Source organism: Tupaia chinensis, unplaced genomic scaffold (assembly GCF_000334495.1).
Source record: "Tupaia chinensis unplaced genomic scaffold, TupChi_1.0 Scaffold140095_1, whole genome shotgun sequence".
In the NCBI taxonomy this organism is placed as follows: domain Eukaryota; kingdom Metazoa; phylum Chordata; class Mammalia; order Scandentia; family Tupaiidae; genus Tupaia; species Tupaia belangeri.
Genome location: NW_006199974.1, coordinates 277,050 through 296,076, shown reverse-complemented (window position 1 = coordinate 296,076; position 19,027 = coordinate 277,050). Strand labels below are relative to the sequence as shown.

At 37.2% G+C, this 19,027-nt stretch overlaps 1 protein-coding gene across 1 annotated transcript in view; it reads left to right on the top strand.

The window, feature by feature from the left end:
• KIAA0825 (KIAA0825 ortholog) overlaps positions 1-19,027 on the top strand; it is a 494,795-nt gene that overhangs the window by 267,047 nt on the left and 208,721 nt on the right. The window contains exons 17-20 of the mRNA XM_014593286.2: positions 1,679-2,087; positions 6,090-6,249; positions 10,673-10,831; positions 12,619-12,713. Of these exons, the coding sequence (XP_014448772.1) occupies positions 1,679-2,087; positions 6,090-6,249; positions 10,673-10,831; positions 12,619-12,713 (823 nt within the window). The remainder of the gene's footprint in view (positions 1-1,678; positions 2,088-6,089; positions 6,250-10,672; positions 10,832-12,618; positions 12,714-19,027) is intronic.

Genomic DNA, 19,027 nt, shown 5'->3' with positions numbered 1-19,027 from the left:
GTCAATTTGGAAAGAAGAAAATGGACTTGTTTTTAATTACAGTTATGCACTACGTAATGTCAGTCGAGGACAACATCATCGTTGAGGTGGTCCCATAGGGAGCATACGTATAGGCTATATCATATAGCTTAGGTGTGTAGTAGGCTGAATCATGGAGGTTTGTGTAAGAACACAGTGACAAAATCTCCTAACAGAACATTTCTCAGAACATACACCTGTCGTTAAGTGATGCATGACCAAATATTGAATTAAAGGTGAGTAAGACAAAGAAGTAGAACAGAGAGCTGAGTTGTAGAATTGCAATTGAAGTATCTGGAATCATCTAGAAGAATGGATTTCAACCAGGAACAGCTTTGCCTCCAAGAGCAAATGCCCTTGGCAATACCTGGAGACAGTTTTTGGTTGTCACAGCTGAGGGTGTCCTTGCTGGCATCTACTGAGTGGAGGCTAGAGATACTGCAAAATGTCATCGGACAGGGTACAGAACAGTGCCCCACAACAAGAATGATGCAACCTAAAATGTCCATAGTGAAAAATTTGAGAAACCCTGAACTAGAGAAGGAGTTTCGATACATCCTTTAGCGAAAGAGCACCAACCAAGAGAGGGCACGTGTAATCATCTGCCAAAAGCTCAAGAAGTTCTTAGCAAATACTCACATTTAAGAACTGTTAGAAAGTGGAACTAGCAGGGACACAGAAAAGCCAAGAGGAGTAATATAGGTAAACATAAATCGATTTATTGACTTATTTATTTAACAGATATTTATTGAACAACTATTATACATAGGATACTAAGTGCTGGGGATACAGTAATGCTCTCATGGAAGGTGACAGATAATGAAGAGATAAAGGAAATCATTATTAGATGATGCAAGTGCTATAGTAAAGGCAACAACATGCAGTCCTATGATAGAAAACGATGGGGCTGGGGATGAGCAGATAGCATAATGGTTAAGTTACTGGATTTCACATAGTTGACTGTGGTTCAGGTCCCTGACCCAGTGGTTAAAACTCACACTGGGCACGTGTATGTGTGCACATGCATGATATATCGAGGAGAATGGAAATTGGATTATGGTGTGGCCATCTGGAGGGTGATTTCTCACTTTCTGTCTCTCTGTCTCTCTCTGTCTCGCCAGAGAGCGCACTCTCCCTACAGCAAAAAATCTCTCTTAAAACAAAAAAAGAGCTATTGGACTGGTGTGAAGTGGTTGCTTTAGATGGGATGACATTTAGAAGAGAACTGAAAAAAGAGGAGCCAGTCCTGAGAAGGGCTGGGGTGAGCCTGTCAAAAATCTAGAAGGGAGGAGAAAGGCTTCAGGGCAAGTCAGAGGTGTCAAAGGCTGCAAAGAGGTCCAGCAGGGATGCCTCTGCATCCGTTAATTAGGAGAGCACCTGGGTCCTTCAAAGCTGCAATCTTCAAAGATAAAAATAGAAATTACAGTTCTGAATTTTCTCATCTTCATTAGTGGGAGGAGGGGAAAGCAAGTTTGAGATTTGGGAGATTTTAGGTAGTACTGCTGGAGGCCCATGTGGAGTTCTGCTGGAATATGTCAAGTACTTGCTCTTCTCAACAATTTTCTCCACAAAAATTAGACATCCTTACACAACACAAAAAACAGTGACGGAACAAAAAATGCTAATATTAATCATACCTTTTCTTTCTTTTCTTCTCCAGGCTTCACAAGGCTTGCTGCTCAGGCAGTATCTATTGTAATCAGCAAGTTACCTACGGTGATTGCATGTTTGCCTCCCCCAATTAAATACTTCTTTTTTCTGTCTGAGAGAAAAATGTCAAAAAACTTTGTTGAATTGAAGAAAGCTGGCCTGCTCGTCTGGAACTTGATTGTAATTATATGTCGGATATTTGAGGATGGAAACACTGTGGAACTTTTAACAGGTGCCTCCCTTGACAGATGGAGTAAAGAGAAACTCGGTTTAATTTGTGTGTGTTTGGAAAGCATCATGGGAAAGCAGACAAGTAGCCCTAATCAAATGACCCAGAAGGTCATACAGAGCATCGAGCAACAAAAGCCCAACTGGATTGAGCGCCAATTGTTGAAAGCAAGGAAATTGAGCTCTGAATGGTAAAGTGCTGCTTTTTTTCCACTGAATTTTATCAAATACTTTTACCATAACAAAATAACAACAAGAAAATATTGTCAGATGGGCAGTGAAGGTCATTTTGCTAAATTCATGGGAACTTGGATAAATATAGGAAAAGATAAGCATCCCATTAAAAACTGAATTGTTAGGCCTCTCTTGTCTTAAAATTTGAACCACATTGATACACTGGAACATTATACTTGTTCGGTCACCTTCTTAAGGTTTCTGATTAAAGGGGGTAGTTAAACCCAGGAGAATTTGGTTTCACTCCCTTTCAGTGTGCAAACAGGTATCTACTGGATAGCCTGGAGCATTTTGAAAATGGATTGGGCATGGAGATTAAATTAAGAAGGAATTAATGGATATAAAAGGCTTTTTATTACTTTCTGTGTACCTGATTGTCAAAAAGGTACACATTTTTCATCTGGTAATGTAAGAATCCCAGAGGGCAACTGGGGCATATCACACTCAAGCTATAAACACACCCAGCTGTTTCTGTATGAAAATGTCAGCCTTCTCAGAGGGTTGTCACCAAGAACTAAGTGATTTGTGGTATTGCAAAGATTTTTAAGGGTCTCTGATGAATTTAAATATGTACATAGAGTGCTCCTGTCTTAAAATTAGTCTTCAGGTATAGAATTGCATGCTATTGATAGAGGAATTCTGGTTCAGGTGGTCTACAGACACTAAGTCTTTTTTTTAAAAACACTCACATCCACTAACCTCCATTCTTTTAAAATATAGTCATGTTGTTACCAAACACTAGTATAACTTTCTGCCTGAAATGACTAAAAGTCACTTGAAACATGGTTACTTTTACTAGCTCATTGTGAAATCACGCTTGGAATCAGGTGGCAAGTACAAACCCCTTGTCAGTGGGTAATCTCGTGCAATTTATTGAATCCCTCCAAGCCTCAGTTTCAGTGATGATACTAAAATGATAGAACTGTTTCGAAAAACGAAATAACAATCATAAAATTCTAGCATCAAGCTTAGAACTACTGAGCATTTGATATTTATGCACTCTATTAAAATGCATTTTATTCACTGGTTAGTATTCTGATAACTAATATCTTTACTTGTCTAGGCCAGCCTTTAAGACTTTGTATTCATCCAAATAAGGAAAAGTAGACAATCATGATTTTTCTGGTCTTGTCATACTAACTTCTAGAAATTTACTTCTGGGATGTCCCGTGGGAAGGAATAACAATAGTAGTCAGGCGGATGCTTAGTAACATTGACAGTGACCTTCTTAATCTTTATATTTGCATTCAGTACCAATTTACAGGCTTTAATCCAATGACTAAAAGATTAAGGCCATATGTCATTATCCATGGCAGTGGTTATAAAAGGGAAAGAAAAAAGAATAAAAAAAGATCTGATTATAGGTACAAAGTTAAATTTATGATACTGCCAATTTAGGAGCCTTTCTATCAGGTAAGTTCCATGTAAAGCAATGTCTAAGTAACATACCTAGAGCTGTATACAGGAATCTATAAATTAAGATTTCTCCTTAAAAGCTGATTTACATGTAAGTTTTATAAACAGCACCAACACACATGGTATCTACCAGAATAGAGATTCATTTAGCTAATATCTGGCCGATTAGCAATGAGCCAAAAGATTACTTTTTATCTCTAATATGATATACATCAAAAATGAATTGCTGATTTAAAAAATATTTTACCACCCTCAAAGAGTCTTAGTAATTAGGTAATTTACATAGCGTTATGCCTTTCTCAACTTCTCAAATAATATTCATATTTAAAAAGTAGATTAAATCATTTATTTATTTTTAAAAGAGCTTATTTTTATTTAACTCACATTGGAATCAGATGCCTGTAGAGTTTGAGTGTTATAGGAATATTTCTTCTTGACTTTGGTTTCAAATTGATTAGCCAATATACAGGTGAACTTCCACCTCCAAGTATTTCTCACAAATCAATGATCATTTTGCTTATAGATCTATACCATAAGGAAAAATATATCTCAAACCATTATGTCTGTTTTAAATAGAGGGCTGCTTTGGCTTTACCATATATACCATTTTAAGTATGGGTATGTAAGTATTTAAAACGGTTATCCTGTTAACATCAATGAAATCTTAATGCTTCATAAAAATGATCATATCATGTGATACCATTTAGCTAGATTTCTTTCACTTGCACTAGATTTAACTTCGATTTTATGGAAATAGTGAAAATAACTGTGGCAGAAAAGGTGGCAGCTGTAAGCATTGCCTGTCTTGCATACTGCCTGAAAGCATTACTATTCATTAAAATAACCTTCACTTTGTAGTAACACTCAAGCTGTAAACAGTCAACTTAGATTCTGGAGAACACACAGCCCAAAAAGTAAAGAAATGTCTGTCTTTGCAAAGTAATTTGTCGAGTTGAAGATTATTGTTTTTCATCATGGTGACCCTGACTTGGCTGGCTGGGTGCATATACAGATTAAGATTAATGCAGTTATTCCTTGGCTAAGGTCTGCCTCTTTCAGGGCACATTCTCCCTAATGACATGATTGATAGGCAGTCCCAAATCCAGAGAGGAACTCATTAATCATAGCATTGACTGAATCCAATCATTTGCTTCACCTGCACAGTGATGGACAGGAAAGGATACAATTCAGGGGCTGACACTGAGATACTCCTTTGTCGGAGGGCCTCAACTTTTTCAATGTCAGCCTCTACAAAATCTGACAAATGTTGTTTGCAACCTGTATGTAGCTTCAAAAAGATATTGGCAAACTTCTTTTACATTAGAATATATTTTTTTCAATATTTACTCTAAATCAGAGTAGCATTGGCTTATTTTTTTTTAGCAAGGCTTATATATAGTCCAAAAGCTTTTTTTTTTTTTTTTCGAAAAGGATGCTTTGAAGGTACATGTGGAAGCAATATCAAAGTTAATGTCCAGCAGCTGGGTATCATTTGGTTGAGTCTTCAGGTCAGCGGCACTGACTCTTGGCAGAACTAATTTTATAATCATGGCAAAATCTCAGTAATGAACTGCAGCATATAGCTGATTACACCACAGTAAATTTCATTTAGTCTGGGAAACCGTAAGTTTTCCTAAGACTACTTAGATTGCACACTTAACATGCCCCTAATAGCAGTTCTAATAAGAAAATTAGCGTGGAATATGTGTTGTAAGTTGAATATCATGATTTTTGTACTGATATAGTTTAAGATGTTTAAAAAATTGTTTGTCATCCATTATTACCATGTAGATCATGTTTAAAATCAAGAATGAGAGTATTGGTTCTTCTAAAAGAAATGTTTCAGAACTCTCTCTTGCACATTTCTGGTACACTGGTAGTAGACCCCTTTTGGGGAAGAATAATCAGAGTAGTGATTTTTGCTAAGTATCTATTACAGAAAAACAGGAGTGGGGACAAGTATTTTTAAAAGGCAACAAGTGTCAGTGGCCAATTTAAAATACCAAGTGGCAAGCACACCGGTGAAGCACCCAACCTATATTTAGTGTAATAGGCATCCCCTTTTGACACTTTAATTATTCTTTAATGTGTTTTACGACAGGTGTGAAGAGGTTCTACAAAAGGCAGAACACCAAAGCTATTTCTGGCGTCAAAGATACTTCTTATCCTGAAAGAGAAAATACAAATTATTCCTTACATGTTCTTTAAAAGAAATGTTTTGTTTTTATCCCATGATTATAGCAATTGCAACAATTGCAGTAATGGGAAAATGTTTTATAGATAGGGGTATAAATGCAATAAGGAAATGTTTTAAAAGAAACGATTCCATTTTTGAAAGTGCTTTCAGGTGCTTAATTCTCAGGCTGTTTCTATTGTATGAGCAGCAGCAGTTTGGGAAGGTGTACCTAGCTGAGCAAAGTCTTTATGGGTGCTTTGAATATGAGATTTACATCGACTCTCCACACTCAATCTCTTTGATTATTTTCCATCTTTACAATTCTTCACCACTGATACTGATACGCATATTCTCTCTTTGTATTTAGCGCATTTATGACAATAGAGACTAGCACAGCCTTAGAAGAAGGAGATATTGCTCTTGAACTGACTGAGCAGAAAATAAACACGATGGTCCTGGATCTCTGCCACAAACCAGGTGGCAGCAAGTACCTGAGGCAAATTTATCACATCATGCGGCTCAATGAGGTAGGGAAACGGCCTTTTTACCGAGCAATTAGGTGTGTACTGGCCTGAGGCAGCGTCTGCTGGCAGCTAAGGGTTAGTCAAGGAGGTGATAATACTTCTTAAAGTCAATACCAAACTCAATATTGCATTATTAATAGAATCTATTCAGCCCCGGCTGTTCTGCATTTGTACAGAGAAAGCTTCGCCGAAACAATGTAGGTTTTATTTATATGATTTAAACAATAACACGGCTCATAAACTCAGTTCAGCTCTGAATTGTAAAGACTGGAGGTGTAGTTTGGGAATTGTGTGTTTGTGACTGTTAAGCTGACGTTAAAATCTGCCATTTGTGCAATAAAGAATTTTCTGAAGAGAGACAGCTCTTTTCCTTGAAGACATCATACTTTTGTTAGTGAAGTTGGAGGCTTAGGTAATGAAAACCTTTAGAAGAATATTGAATCATATTTCACAACAACCAGATTAATCCCAAAACATTCATTACTGCATGGACACTGGTTGGAACCAATGTTAGGTCTGTCTATATCTTTGCTCAGTTAAGTCTCTGGCCTCTGCATGTTGTTGACTATTTACTGAAAATATAAATAGGTTATCTCAGTTTTTTTCTTGAAACAATATGAGTTTGCTAACTTAAGCATGATTTCAATTGGATTATGTGTCTCTGAATTAGAATGTGGCAACTGTAATTATGTTTATATATGTAAACACATAAATGTAGCTTTTGGAATAGTACAAATTGTGTAATACAAATACTGTGAATGAATAATGCAGATGTATAGTGTTTTATCTCAGTGATATTGGCCTTACAAACCATACAGTTCCAAGGAGTGACTGGAGGTCTACAACAGCACATTACAACTTAGTTATATAAATGTTCTCCCTACCATTGTCTTTCTGAAAGTTAGTTCAAATAAATCTTGTTTCCTGACTGTCACAGAGCTTAATCCACCGGTCAATAAACAAGTGACATAACGATGTTCCGTGATAACCTGAGAGGGATGTGAGGACCTGAGAGCTAGGAGGACTGATCCTGTCCTAAGGCACCAGCTCGCTATGTGGGGCTTACACAGTAACAACCTATTGCCTCTTGGTAGTGATCTGTGTGGCACGTCTTTCTGGGGAACTCCTGTCCTTGGTTAACTGACAGAACTCCATTGAGAAGCCATGTTCCTCATCGGCATGTCCATGTAGCCACCGAGATTGCCCAAAGCAATTGTAGTGACCGCTGAGGACAGATGTCACAGGGTCATTACTCTCAGATCCTTGGGAAAGTGGGATTGTAATCCCTCTGAAGATGGTGATAGCTGGCATAAATTTCCAATCTGATAAAGTAGTTCTATTTTTAAAGATACAGAATACAAAAATAAAAAAGGATCAGTAATTACCAATAAGCAAAATCATAAAAAAAATTAGGTTGGATTTTATTGATCATCAGTGATCTAATGAATTCTGTAAAGCCGGAGTCTATTCTTCCCTCACGGAGCTCACGTAACCCTGAGGCGGTGGTTCTGAACAGGTAGGCTATGCAATCTTCCCTGTGGTACCCCCATGTTTTCATCAATTAAGCCCAAAGTTAGGATTTTTCTTTTGGTACAATTGAATACATTAGGTCGTCAGAAAAGTCATGACATAGTTTTTTTTTTTATGCAAGAATGCATCATGACTTTCCTGATGACCCAATATTTACTATTCTGGTAATACCCATCAGATGGGATATGTTTGATAGTTTACTCGGCTAGTGAGCACAGCACTGCAAGCTAAGAGGCATAATATTAGGTGACTCTAGAAGCAAAGAAAATAGGAGGCCTTTGACTTGTGGCTATTACAGAACCATAGGCAACAAACCCGGACAGACCAGTACAGAATTTATGACTGTGTTTATACTGTGAGACATCACTAAGGGGTCGGCACAACTGTAATTGTGATGTTTGCTCATTTGACGAGTGGTGCTCCAGTCTTTAGTGCCTTCAGATGTGCTGCTACGTCTTACCCAAAAATGGTGGCACAATGGTAACATAACTGGACCCACACGATTCCCTTAGCATACTGGGCATGAGGTGTGGCCATCATTTAAGCTGGCCAAGATTGGAGGTACATGGCAGCATGAGAATCCTCTTGTGGGTGCCTCTATCTCTCCCTTTTTTCCTTTGTCTCCCCTTTTCTCCCTCTTTTTCTCCCCCACTCTCTTTCAGAAGAAATAACACTTTTAAAAAAGAAACTGTAATATGAATGCTGAAGTGTTTATATTAGGGTCCAGGTGAAGGGAAAATGAATATGCCATTGGTAGAGACATAGAAGGTATGAGGGGAAAGTGGGTTTGAAGATGCATTCATTTGTCTTTGAGATACAGGTAAGGTGTCTGAGCTAAAATGTCCCGTTACATGTCAGGTCCTGGCTATAAACACAGAGAAGAGGCTGTGCCTATAGATTTGGTGGTCTTCGACCAGTGTGGTAGTCGAGGTTATTATATTGGTGGCACTGCACCATGGAAAGAGGAAGAGAATTAAGCTTTGATGAAACTGCAAGGGAAGGAGTTCAAGAAAGAATGGAAATATTCTAAAGAAATAGCTCTAAGAAGTGATAAATCTGATTAAAGCAATGTCACAGTAAAAGAATCTAGGTTTTAGGGGGCTAGAAACTGGCCCAGCAATAAAGTTCAGCACTGCAAGCCTGACAAACATGGGAAGGTTCTGGGTTCACATCTTGAGACCTCCCTGAGTATGTCAGGCACACCTGTGCCAGTAATCCAGGCCTGGCAAGGGTCAGAGACAGACTGTGGTGTCAAGACCCTGGCAAAGGTTCTGTCTCACTGTCTCTGTCTCTCTCACTCACAGAAAGAAAACATAAAAAAAAAAATGGAGATTTTGGGAAGGGGTAGGGATAAGTGTCAATACAACAGAGAAATTACCAGGAAGAAAATCCCATTTTATTAACCATTGGCAACAGATTACTTTCTCTCTCTCTCTCTCTCTCTTTTTTTTTTAAATTGAAACAAAAGCAAAACCAAAATATGTAGACTTTAAAAAGTTTATGGAAAATGGAATTAAGGTGTGAGTTTATTTTGGTGCCCCCCCCCAAATGAAAACCATGCATCATTTTCATAATATACATTTTCCATGAACTTTGTGAGGACCCCTTGAATGGTTATATATGAGGAAATCAGTAAAGCTGAGCGAAAACAAAGGATTTTTTTTTCTTAAATGGGGAGAGAATATTTTATTCCTTTTTAAAATTTTACTCACCTAAATCATGATTTTGTTGTTGTTGTTCAGTAATCTAAATCTAGGTGTAAAATTCCTTTTCTGATGAAAGGAATTTTTCAGGCTTGCCCTCTGACAGTTCAGCCAAACACTGGGTGTGGTGTTGGGCTAGGTTTTCTTGAAGTTTCATGTGCCTACAGATTTCTTGGGAATTCTTGTTAACAGGCAGATTCTGACTCAGTGGGGCCCAAGAGCCTGCTCTCCTAACAAGCTCCGTGGTGAAACTGACTTTGTGAGTCTGTCTACTCAAATTTGAGGAGTAAGGTTTTTTTTCCTAGATAACCCTGAAATCCTTTTCAGCGTTCACATTCTGAACTTTGTCCTAATCCAAACCTCAAAGAAAAAATTATATTGCGACATACTAAAAATCAGGAAAAGAACATTTATATTTTTAAATGTTTATATATTTTAATCTATTAAATGATCTATTTTTAGTATTTGTCAGTCAAAGGGAGACTTTTAATCACTTAAATTTGTTGACCATAAAGTAGATTAGAATTATTCACTTTATTTATGGGTGGAAAACAAGGTAAAATGACTTTTCTGCCCAGGACTACACTGGCATTTGGGGGATTAGAATGACCTATTCTGAGTTTCTTTTGAACCTTGATACTTTTCAGTTCATGATGGGGAACTAGAGTTTAGGAATTTGCATTATAATTAATTCTACATAGAATGAGACTGCTTACAGTGAAAAATAAAAAGCCGAGTACCTAGCACTGGGCTGAGCCTGGAGCAGGTAGCACTGGGCTGAGCCTGGAGCAGGTAGCACTGGGCTGAGCCTGGAGCAGGTAGCAAGGACACCTAACGAATGACTGAGCATACCATGAGTTAACTTCTGGGCATCAGGCATGTTAATGCATGAACCGATGACCAGACAATGCCTGTTGAAAAGATTCTGATCTATCATCATATGAAAGTTGGCTAAATGGTTTTCTAATCTATAGTGTATATTAGGTAAACCTATTTTTGATAGGTTTCCTGCAATGCTGATTGGTACTCTGCTGTGTATTTCCAAATATGTATTCTTCCTGGGGCAAGTAATATACTGTAATCTAATTAATGTGCTTAAAGGTAAATTTGGACATTGATCAGTTTATTTTTAAAGTGAATGTATGCTTCTCACCATCACAATTTTTAGGGTTTTGTTTTGTTTTCCGTTGAAGGAATATTTAAAGGAACAGCTGTTTTCTATGAATGGTTCAGAGGAAACACCATTACCCGTCCGACCTTTAAAGACGACCTTGAGGAGTGTGGAAGATCAGCCTTCTGCCTTTAACCCTTTCCATGTGTACAAGGTGTTTAGTGAAAACATGCTAGATCAGGTATGTGAAAATTAAATGATAAATTCAAGGATGCGATTTCTTTACACAAGTAAGAAAAGTATGCTTTGTGTTTGAATATTTACACATAAGCTCTTCTTGGTAGGAAGCAAAAGGCCTTGTTCTTATCTACATGGTCTGTAAAAACGGGCTTTTAAAAGTTATTTACCTAGTTGTCAAACTCATTCATCTGTTTGGACTGCAAATTTTAATTTTGGCCAGGTCAAGTTAGGGCAGAGGGAACATGTGTTAGGCTGTGTCTCTAAAAGGTCTGAAGAACCAGACATTTTGTAACTGCCCCCTCCTCCCTTACCACCCCCTACACCCAAAACACATTCTTCATATCACAAAACACCTTGCAGTCATTATGAATGTATCAGATAAATTAGTAAATGATTTTAAGTTAATTAAAAATAGAGTACTAAGCTACTCTTTTAAGTGACATGAGATAAATTTGTTTTTTAGAACCCTAGACATATTCCTATATTTAAAATGAATTTGCTAGTGATCTTAAAGCCAGGATATTTGCCATAAAATCAAGAAGATAAATGCATTTTTAAAAAATGTCAGATCGTATCATTGTTTAAGCTGCATGTTTCAGTAGTTACATTCAAAAGATCATCTTGTGCCAGAGTATTTGAAATCTAAAGTTGCTTTTGCTTGTTCATTCTTTTAGTGGCTTTTCCCAGAAACCTCTTGACAGACAATTTGAACTAACAGGGCAGAAGAGAAGGATTGCTTGACCTAGAGCTCTGATGAAAATAAGAATTAAAACAATGGCCTAATTCGGCATGCAGATAATATTTTTGCCATGCCTGTTACAGCTCTAGTCTACATTCATCAATACTGTAGTAGAATAAGACCTTCAAATGCTGACAACCCAGGGCAGAATTCTCCTGCTCTATGACAGGATCGTAGTGCTCGATTAATCAGCAGGTGACAGGGACTAGCTCTTGTTGGACTGTTAAGCATCAGCAGACTCTTATTAGCAAAACTAGTTAGTTTTAAGGAACGTAAACATTTACAGTTCTTTAAAATCAAATATATTGTTAACATTGGAACTAATGGCTTCTTTCTTATGTTCTACATTAAAATGCTCCAAACCATGAATAATTATGGTAGCTTTTAAGTTTTCTCTGCTTCATTTAAATAAACAGCAAGTTACATTTGAGTTCTGAATTGTGGGATTAATTTTTCACAGTAGTTTTTCTTCTTAGCCAGTTGTGAAGTTTACATCTTATGAGCAAAAAGAAGCATTTATGTTATTTATGCTACTAGGTCATTATATCTCCTCTTTAAAGAATTTTCTTTAACCAAAAAGGTAATATTAATTATCACAGTCTAATTAAGTTATGTCTTAACTTTTGAGTCCTAGTACTTTCAATGTTTTTTTTTTTAATTCAACTTTTGGATGCAAAAAATAAAACAGACTATAAATTGATATGTCCTATGAAAAAGTTGCCAATTATTTTGCTTTTCTTTTCAAAAAGAGTCCCCCTCCCAGAGAAACTTGTTGGGCACATGCCATTAACACTTGGAAGAATAACGACTCAAAAAATTGATTTATATTTTTATAAATAATGACTACATCCCCAAATGGATTTATAAATTAATTGCTGTCTTATTGGAATAAAAACCTTCTTCTGTGGACATGATTGATGTTATCTGTCTAAGTCCTTGTTCTGGACCCCCCTCCTTCTTAGTTAGTCTATCACAGCTGGAGCTTTAATTTACTGATCATATTAACTCTGATTAATAACTAACAATAGTGTCTTCTCATTTATCAACAGTCAGCCATCACAAAATGGAACTGGAATTGGTCAAACTTGCTGCCAAATTATCTAGGACTGGATAAGATGACCTTCAGTGTGCTGCTCAGAAACAGGTAATAAGATTGGGGATCTTGGGGATGTGGTTTGAGGGGAGAGGGTTCGTGTGTGCATGTGTATATGTACGTGCCTGTGTGTGTCTGCACGCACATGTGCACATACATTTTACCAGAGTATTTCTAGGAAAAGTGAAAGGATTTTGTCAGCAGGGAAGTCTCTTATTTTCCCCTTCTTTACTGTCTTGTTTTAGAAAAACATGCTGAAATTATATCAGTAGAATTCTAAATACCATTTTCCATAGTGAACATTTGCAAAAGTCAGTAAAATTTGCTTCTGTCTTGACACTGGTTTATTTTCATCTGAATTTTAAATATTTTTGACTTTGTGTTATAAACACCCAAAGTTATTGACTTGAATGTCATTATGATATTATATTATACCTTTCTTTACAGCAAGTTAATGAATGCATACAAAATGCCAAGTCAAATCAATGAGTCTAACCAGGGGAAACATATAAGTAATATTGTCGTGATTGAATTTTTCACTTTTCAGCCAGTTATTTTGGCAATGTCTTGCTATAGTCTCAGTTGCATATTATTTTACACACAGACAAGCACACACACACACACGCACACACACACACACGCACACACACACCTCAATAAAATGATAATGTGGTTTCAGCTAAGAACCCACACTTGTCATTTATTTTGCACAAAACTGTAAACATTTTCCTTCTGTCTTGGATTAGTTAACATTTTTTGTGAACTTTAAAATTTTCAGTGAATATAATAAGGTGTAAACTTTGAAAAGTGGATTCTTCTATGAATTATCTCATTTTCAAATAAGATAAATATATGAGACTTTATTGTTTGTCATCCATTTGCTTATAGCTAAGAATGAGAATCATCTTCTATATGATCTTTGTGACATAGAATATATTTCAATATCTTTTAATTTGTTAGGAGGCACGTACACTCTTAGTGGAGAGATGTGGGGAATGGAGGAGGGAGAAAGCACTCCTCCTGAGGGATAGCCACTCTGCAATCCCTTCTCCATTTCTCCTTTTGGAACTTTGGGCAGGGTCTAGGACTCCAGCTGCACAGTGGGTCACGTGGGATCCAGCTGCCCCAACCACCCTGCCACTGGCAGGCCTAATGTCAGAATTTTTTTGCAAAAATATGGAGTATCACTTTTCCTGAAAGGAAATCATGACAATGACATAGTAGGATTGTCAAATCATCCTTGAGCAATCCAGTGCATATAAGAAAACATCTTGAGAGATTGTAGTTATTCCCAAATGGAGGTTGTTTTGTTTTGTTTTATTTATTTATTTTTAAAAGCTTTATGATCAGAAAGCTATAGAATTCACAATAATATTTCTAATATTTTATTGTGAACTAAATTTATTCACTCATCCTGGACAAGTTGCACTATGTAGAAGCTTCCCCTATCCAGGACAGGTTCTTTCTGCAGCGAACTTACCACCTGGCAGCCAGTCGCCCAGAATGCACCCTGTTCATGCACAAACTCCCGGAGGTATTCCTGTCTCCAGGATGTCTGCCAACATGACAGGGTTGGTGGAGGAGAGGCTGGATGGTCTTTTGAAACTGTAGTTACATGGTGTCTACATAGCCTTAAATGTCTGTCTGGAAACAAACTAGGAAAGATAAGTAATTTTTTTACTTCTTATGTGGAAAGTTTTTGAGTTTATGTAGATTAACTGTATTATAGTTTATTTAACTTTTTTTCAGCTTTGAATTGCTGTTTCCAGTGCACTAAATGGTACTCTAGGGACAACACAACCTTCCAAACTTACTGCAATGCTCTGTAGAATATTCACTTCTAAGTGAATTTGTGTTTTAACCAGAATCACAGATTATTTTTGTTTAACACCTTCAGATACACTTCAATTAGGTCACTAGCTATTAAAGTCTATTTCCCTGAGATATGTGCAGGAGTGAGGGTTCCAAAAGAACTCTCACAAATTTAGCCACAAATAACAGGTCAAAACAGTTCTGTTGGGAAAAGGTCATGCATTTTTAATAGAAACAGCTAGACTCTCATCTTAATAAGAACCTTAGATTTTTTAAAGAATGGTATGAAAAGCATTCTATTGCAAACTACCACACAGCAGGCTACAATGAACCTAAGTGATCTACTTTAGAAGGATGAAAGACACCTGAGAGTTTTTAATCACCTCTATCTCTTTCCCATTTATTCTAAGAATGCTATTTATGAGTTTTGATTAGTATTGAACTGCTGAGGAAATTGCTTCTGTTATTTTCTCTAAAACATTCTCTTGTTTGGACTTATCTGAAAGTGCCATTTTTTTTTTTTTTTTTTTTTTTTTAGTAATGCATTGAATTTTTGACAACATGGTTATCTGAAAGACACATATTTGAAAATGAGACCATAGAACACTAGACTTTTAGAATCAGAGTTACACTCATCATCCGGTATCTACATAGTGTATCCTCACTACAACCATGCAACCATGGTTTTGGGGGTCAGGCAAAGCCAAAGAGAAACCAGAGCAGCTCAGCCAAATATGTGCAGTTCTTTCTCCCAAGGTCAACAGTTCGGCAAGTCATTTGTTCTTTTCGCTCCTATTATTGGTAATATATCTGTACTTACGTATCTCTGTGCTGTGGTCTAGTGTATGTACGGACTACCAGTGTAGTCTACGGATATAATGTTACAGAAAAAAAAGTGAACTCAAATACACAAGTATGAAAAAAATTCAGGATAAGGGAATTTGTTTTTTATTAATTCCTTAAATTATTTTGACCTTGATCTTCAACTTCTGTATAGTAAACAGACGTGCTGTGAACTTTTCTCACTATGCCTAAAGTGAGCAAGACTTCCTTTGCCCCCAAAAACAAGATGGAGAAAAGAAAGCAGGATTCCTGGGTTCTCAGGAGCTTACCTTTGATTTTGGATTTCCTTATCTTTAATACAAAATATTGATAATTATATAACTACTTCATGGAGATAGATATTGACATATTCAAGAGTATTAAAGTAACAGTGGTGTTAGTGTCTGGTCAGGGAAGGAAACAGCATTTACTAAGGTCAGTAGGGAGTTGGCATTTCAAGACTGACATTGGGACTACCAAGGTTATGGAGACTCCAGGCCTAAACAAAGAATGAGGGTCAAAACAAGTCTTAGGTTAGAGAACAGGCAGCAGGCCCAAAGGTCTGGATAACAAACAGGAGAAAAGAGCTAGGAAGAGGGTCAAGGGTCAAGTGAGCCACTCCAGAGATGAAGACCTGAGATGACAGTTCAGACACATGAAAGAAGAAATCTGTGGTGCCGGCAGTATGTCTCTGAGGCAATATCAGTTTTCATTTCAAAGGCAGTTCTGTGCTATCTGCAAAAGCAGAACAAATCTTGAAGGGCTGCCTGAATCCTTAACAGGGATATGACCTCTACTCACTGTCTGGCCTCCCTTCAGTGTACGCTGCTCTAAATAGATGACCTTCTTCGGGTTCTTTAGGTTCTCTAAGTTCTTTCTCACTTTACGGTCTTGGTATTTTAGTTCCCTCAGTTTTTTACATGGCTGGCACCATCTATCTTGTCCATCAGGGCCAAACGTCATCTCTTAAGAGACCTTTCCTTCTTACCTGCGTCAAACGTGACTGTCCCTCAGGTCACCATAGCAGTTTGCTGTGTTTTCTTAATTGAGTTATCACTATCTGAGATCTCAGTTTCTGTTTGTTTATTATCTGTTAATCTTACCCCCATCGTAGTGTATAAATGTGAGATAGTGCCTTGCCTGGCTTATCCCAACCGTGAGGTCAGTATCTAGAACAGCTAGTATTATAATACTTGTCAAATTAATTAATGAACAAATGAGGGATCAGACTGTAGAGAAAAAGTCAACTCCTGACAGATGAGCGCAAGGGTGGGTTTTCTCTAAATGTGAATCTATTCATCTAGTCAATTAGCAGTCATGTACACATGAGAAGTATACTCTGCAAGATCTCATAAAACATTATTAACAAGCATATACATGCTCTTCATTTTTCAGATTTGGATGAAAATCAGGTTCATTAAACCCTGTATGTTTGAATTGCCTGTTAGGATGATGATGCTGTGAAATTTGGCTCAGATTAAAAGAACAGAAAGCTAATCTTTATTTTTAATTAATTGATCCAATTCAAGCCATAACCTCTTCAGCAACAAAGACTGTTCTTTGCTCCATGATTCTTAAGTTTTCTGACATGTAGGTGATAGGGTTTGTATTTGTTAAATGCTAACTAAAAATGCAAGTTGAAAACTTTTAAGATCGAGTTAGCTGACAAAAAGTATCTGACCAAGACTGTAAATTCATTAAGTGATTTTTTTTTTTGGAGATATTTTAAGTAGCTGAGACATCAGAAAAAGAGATCCAGAATACATATTAATGATATATGTTTCAACTTAGAAAGTTCGCCATCGTGGGAAATAACGAGTCCGTAGAGGTTCAGAAAATCAACCTGTATACCAGCTCCACACCTTTACCTTTAATGCTATGCAAGAATGAGCACAGTGATTGTACACTGATCTTTCAAAATAATAAAGGTACTTTTTCCATAGTCTCTTACTATTAGTTTCCTGCTTTTGTTCTCACCCACTTTGAAATAAATCCAGAATAGCGAATGAGACGGTGATTGCATTTGCAGGAGAGTGCACCAAAAGGAACACTCTATTCCTTCATTCATGGCGGATCTCCAGATTGCCATTTTGATATTGTTTTCTTTGTCACCGGAAGAAATTTATGTTGCTTCTTTTCTCTTTACCTTATTTATTCCAGTCTAATTCCCAAGAATTGTGGTGTTGAAAGTAATCTCTATACAGTGGAGTGCTATGCTGTTTTAACCATCTAAATATACTGCATATGAGTTTGGCTTCGAGTTGAACAAACACAATTAAATATGATGGCAGGAACAGCAGAAGGGGTGGTGGTGGCAGATTTCTGGCTATCACTTTGGGGCCTTTCCAGGTGGACAATAACCATACATCTGAGAGGAAACAGAGATTAGAAAACATGCTTTAAAAGAACATTGGTCTGTGGAGTTGTTTGCTTTTAATAATAATAATTAATAAAGTACCTTTACTCTATATCAGATTATAGTGTGTGCCCTGTGGCGTGTAGAGAGTAGAAAATATTGTTGCTGGCCTCAAACTGCACACACTGCACTCTCAAATGACCGTTCTCAGGCGGTGCTTCCATTAGCACAATTTTTATAGTAGCTCACAGTAGTAAATTCTTGGTGCAGCAGCAGACTGCCTGGTTATGAAGAGGTAGGTTTAAGGAAAACAGGGAAGTTGATTTTATGAGCAGACACCTCTGAGCGTACGTTGCATATGCCACAGCATTCAAATTTGGGGTTTTCTTCATACTCCAGCTCCTAGAAACCCTTTTTCTCTCCACCTCCCCTGAAAGGCCTCAGACAGAGTGGCTCTCTTTCCGCCATTGCTGTGTCCTCTCAGATGAAGTGTTCCCTCCCATCCTGAAATCCTCCAGCATCATTTGTGTTGCACAGAGATTTCCTAACATGTACTTAGGATGTATAAATTTAACATTTCACTCTTGAGAGTTTCTAGGACTAAGAGATTTGGTACATGAACCAAACTGACTCCTGCACGTGCATTGTTTCCTGATGGATAATTTGTATAAGTTTGTCATTCTTTATGTGTATAAAGTGCTTTTGCACAAATCTCTTTTGACCCTCACTACAAACATGTAATAAGAGGCAAGTCCTAGCAAGGTTGCAAGACATTAAAAGTTACAGATGTTAAGAGGCAGCTGGAACTCAGAATGAAGGCTTCTGACTCTGTATCTGATGTTTTCATACCACACTCCTGGTCAATTTTTTTTATGGGTTGTATATTTACTGCAATAATACTGATAATGAGAAGAGCAAATAGCACTTGCCGCATGGCTGACATAATTTGTCATCTACATACACGCTTGTAAATCTTTACAATAACTTTGTAAAGTAGGCACCATATTGTCATTTTCCTGATAAGGAAACTAAGGCACAGAGCTCTCAGTGATGGTACTGATTCTGGCTTAAGTCCATGTTCTTAACCACGTCTTTTCAGTGCTTCCTAGAGAGCTTTGCTTACTTTACCCAATCAACCAACATTTTTAAGCATCTTCTATATTAAAGGCATTTGTTTAGAAAAAAGTAACAGTTGGGGTTGGCAGGTGGCATAATAGTGAAAGACGTTGGATTCCCACATGGCCGACTGGGGTTCGGGTTCCAGACCTGGTGGCTTGTTCTCTCTCTCTTTCTTTCTCTCTCTCTGGTCAAAATTGGAAAATAATGATAATAAATAAATAATTATTAAAAAGAATAAAGTAACAATTAAAGTAAC